The sequence below is a fragment of the Malus domestica genome, chromosome 07 (assembly GCF_042453785.1).
Source record: "Malus domestica chromosome 07, GDT2T_hap1".
NCBI lineage: Eukaryota > Viridiplantae > Streptophyta > Magnoliopsida > Rosales > Rosaceae > Malus > Malus domestica.
In genome coordinates, this window is record NC_091667.1 from 31,970,409 (window position 1) to 31,972,085 (window position 1,677).

At 41.0% G+C, this 1,677-nt stretch overlaps 1 protein-coding gene across 1 annotated transcript; it reads left to right on the forward strand.

Annotated features, from left to right (window-relative positions):
* The first annotated feature begins 391 nt into the window (after nt 1-391).
* LOC139197828 (uncharacterized) lies at nt 392-1,456 on the forward strand. The gene is made up of 2 exons (XM_070825814.1): nt 392-1,089; nt 1,183-1,456. Exons 1-2 carry the CDS (start codon nt 392-394, stop codon nt 1,454-1,456), a joined length of 972 nt encoding a protein of 323 aa, XP_070681915.1.
* The last annotated feature ends 221 nt before the right edge of the window (nt 1,457-1,677 follow it).

The following is a 1,677-nucleotide window of genomic DNA, read 5'->3' on the forward strand; positions in this document are numbered from 1 at the left end:
TGTTATCGTGCCATGTGTCATTATCTTTTCAAAATCTTTCAGGACAGATTTCAATCAGATTTTAAATCGTTCTCGTTGCGCCACATGTCATTATTCGAAAAGATAATTATTGGTGATGGATTTCGATAAGATTTTATCCAATGCCGTCGTGCCATGTGTCGTTATCTTTTCAGAATCTTTTAGGATAGATTTCGATCAGATTTTTAACGAATGACGGCATGCCACGTGGCACTATATACAACTTAATCATTTCAGAATCCTCCATATAATCCATCATCCATCATTTGAAATCTCACACCAATTTTCTCAATATCTCTATCATTATTCATAGTTGCTGCTTCATTCTTCACCAAATCAAAATCTGTATCATTATTCATAGTTTCTACTTACAATGTCTTCTTCTTCAAGCATGATGTGGGAAATCAATCAAGAAGATGAATACTTGTTTAACCAATCTGAAGGAATGTTGAATCTCCATATAGCCCAAAATGATAAGGAAGAGGATGAGGAGCGGAGAATGAGAGATGACGAAGCAAGAATGGCCAGAGACTCACATTCCCGTCGAGTCATCCAAGCTGTGGCTCAGATATGCAGGCCCACCCATTCCGGAAACCTTGATAGAAACAGGCAACAACGAGGTGTGGAGCTGTTGGACGATTATTTTGTCCATAATAGTGCATTTCCTGATACGTACTTCAGACGTCATTTTAGAATGGAACAACATTTGTTCAAAAAAATCATGATTGATGTTTGCAACCATGATTCTTACTTTGTGCAAAAGAATGATGCTTTTGGTGCTATGAGTCTCCTTCTTGAGCAAAAAATTACTACTGCACTGCGGATACTTGCATATGGAGCATCTGCAGACCGAGTGGATGAGATAGCGAAGATGGGGAAATCAACCATTCTTCAGTCCATGATGAGGTTTTGCATAGCAATCAAATCTATCTACACCGCAGAGTACCTCCGGCAACATACTTACATGGACTTGGAAAAGCTTCTGAAGAAGGTCGAGATACAAGGTTTTCCTGGGATGATTGGGAGCATTGATTTTATGCATTGGACGTGGAAAAAATGTCCAAGTGCATGGCAAGGCGCTTATGGAGACAGAAAATGAGCAAAAAGTATCATTTTGGAGGCGGTGGCATCTTTTAATACATGGATTTGGCACGCCTTTTTCAGGATTCCGGGAGCTCAAAATGACCTCAACGTCCTTGCCCAATCCCCAGTGTTCAACGATGTCCTGCAAGGAAAGGCACCAAAAGTTACGTATGAGGTCAACGGACGTATGTACGACATGCCATACTATCTAGCTGACTACATTTACCTAAGGTGGTCAACATTTGTCAAAGCAGTGCCACGTCCGCGAAGTGCAAAGGAAAAACACTTTGCAAGTTGTCAAAATGGGTGTAGGAAGGATGTGGAGCGTTGTTTCATTATCCTCCAAGCTCGTTGAGCGATCGTCAGGGGTGCTGCCAGATTGTTTGATGTAGAGTCATTTCAATCCATCATGATGACGTGCATCATTCTTCATAACATGATTGTGCAAGATGAGTACGATTATGAAGCTGTTGATGATATGAGTCAGACACGATGAACAATTCAAGAACACGTATATATTGAGCTCATGACGCCACCGATGAGCCCGTGCAACATGAGCTATTAGAAAGGGATGAA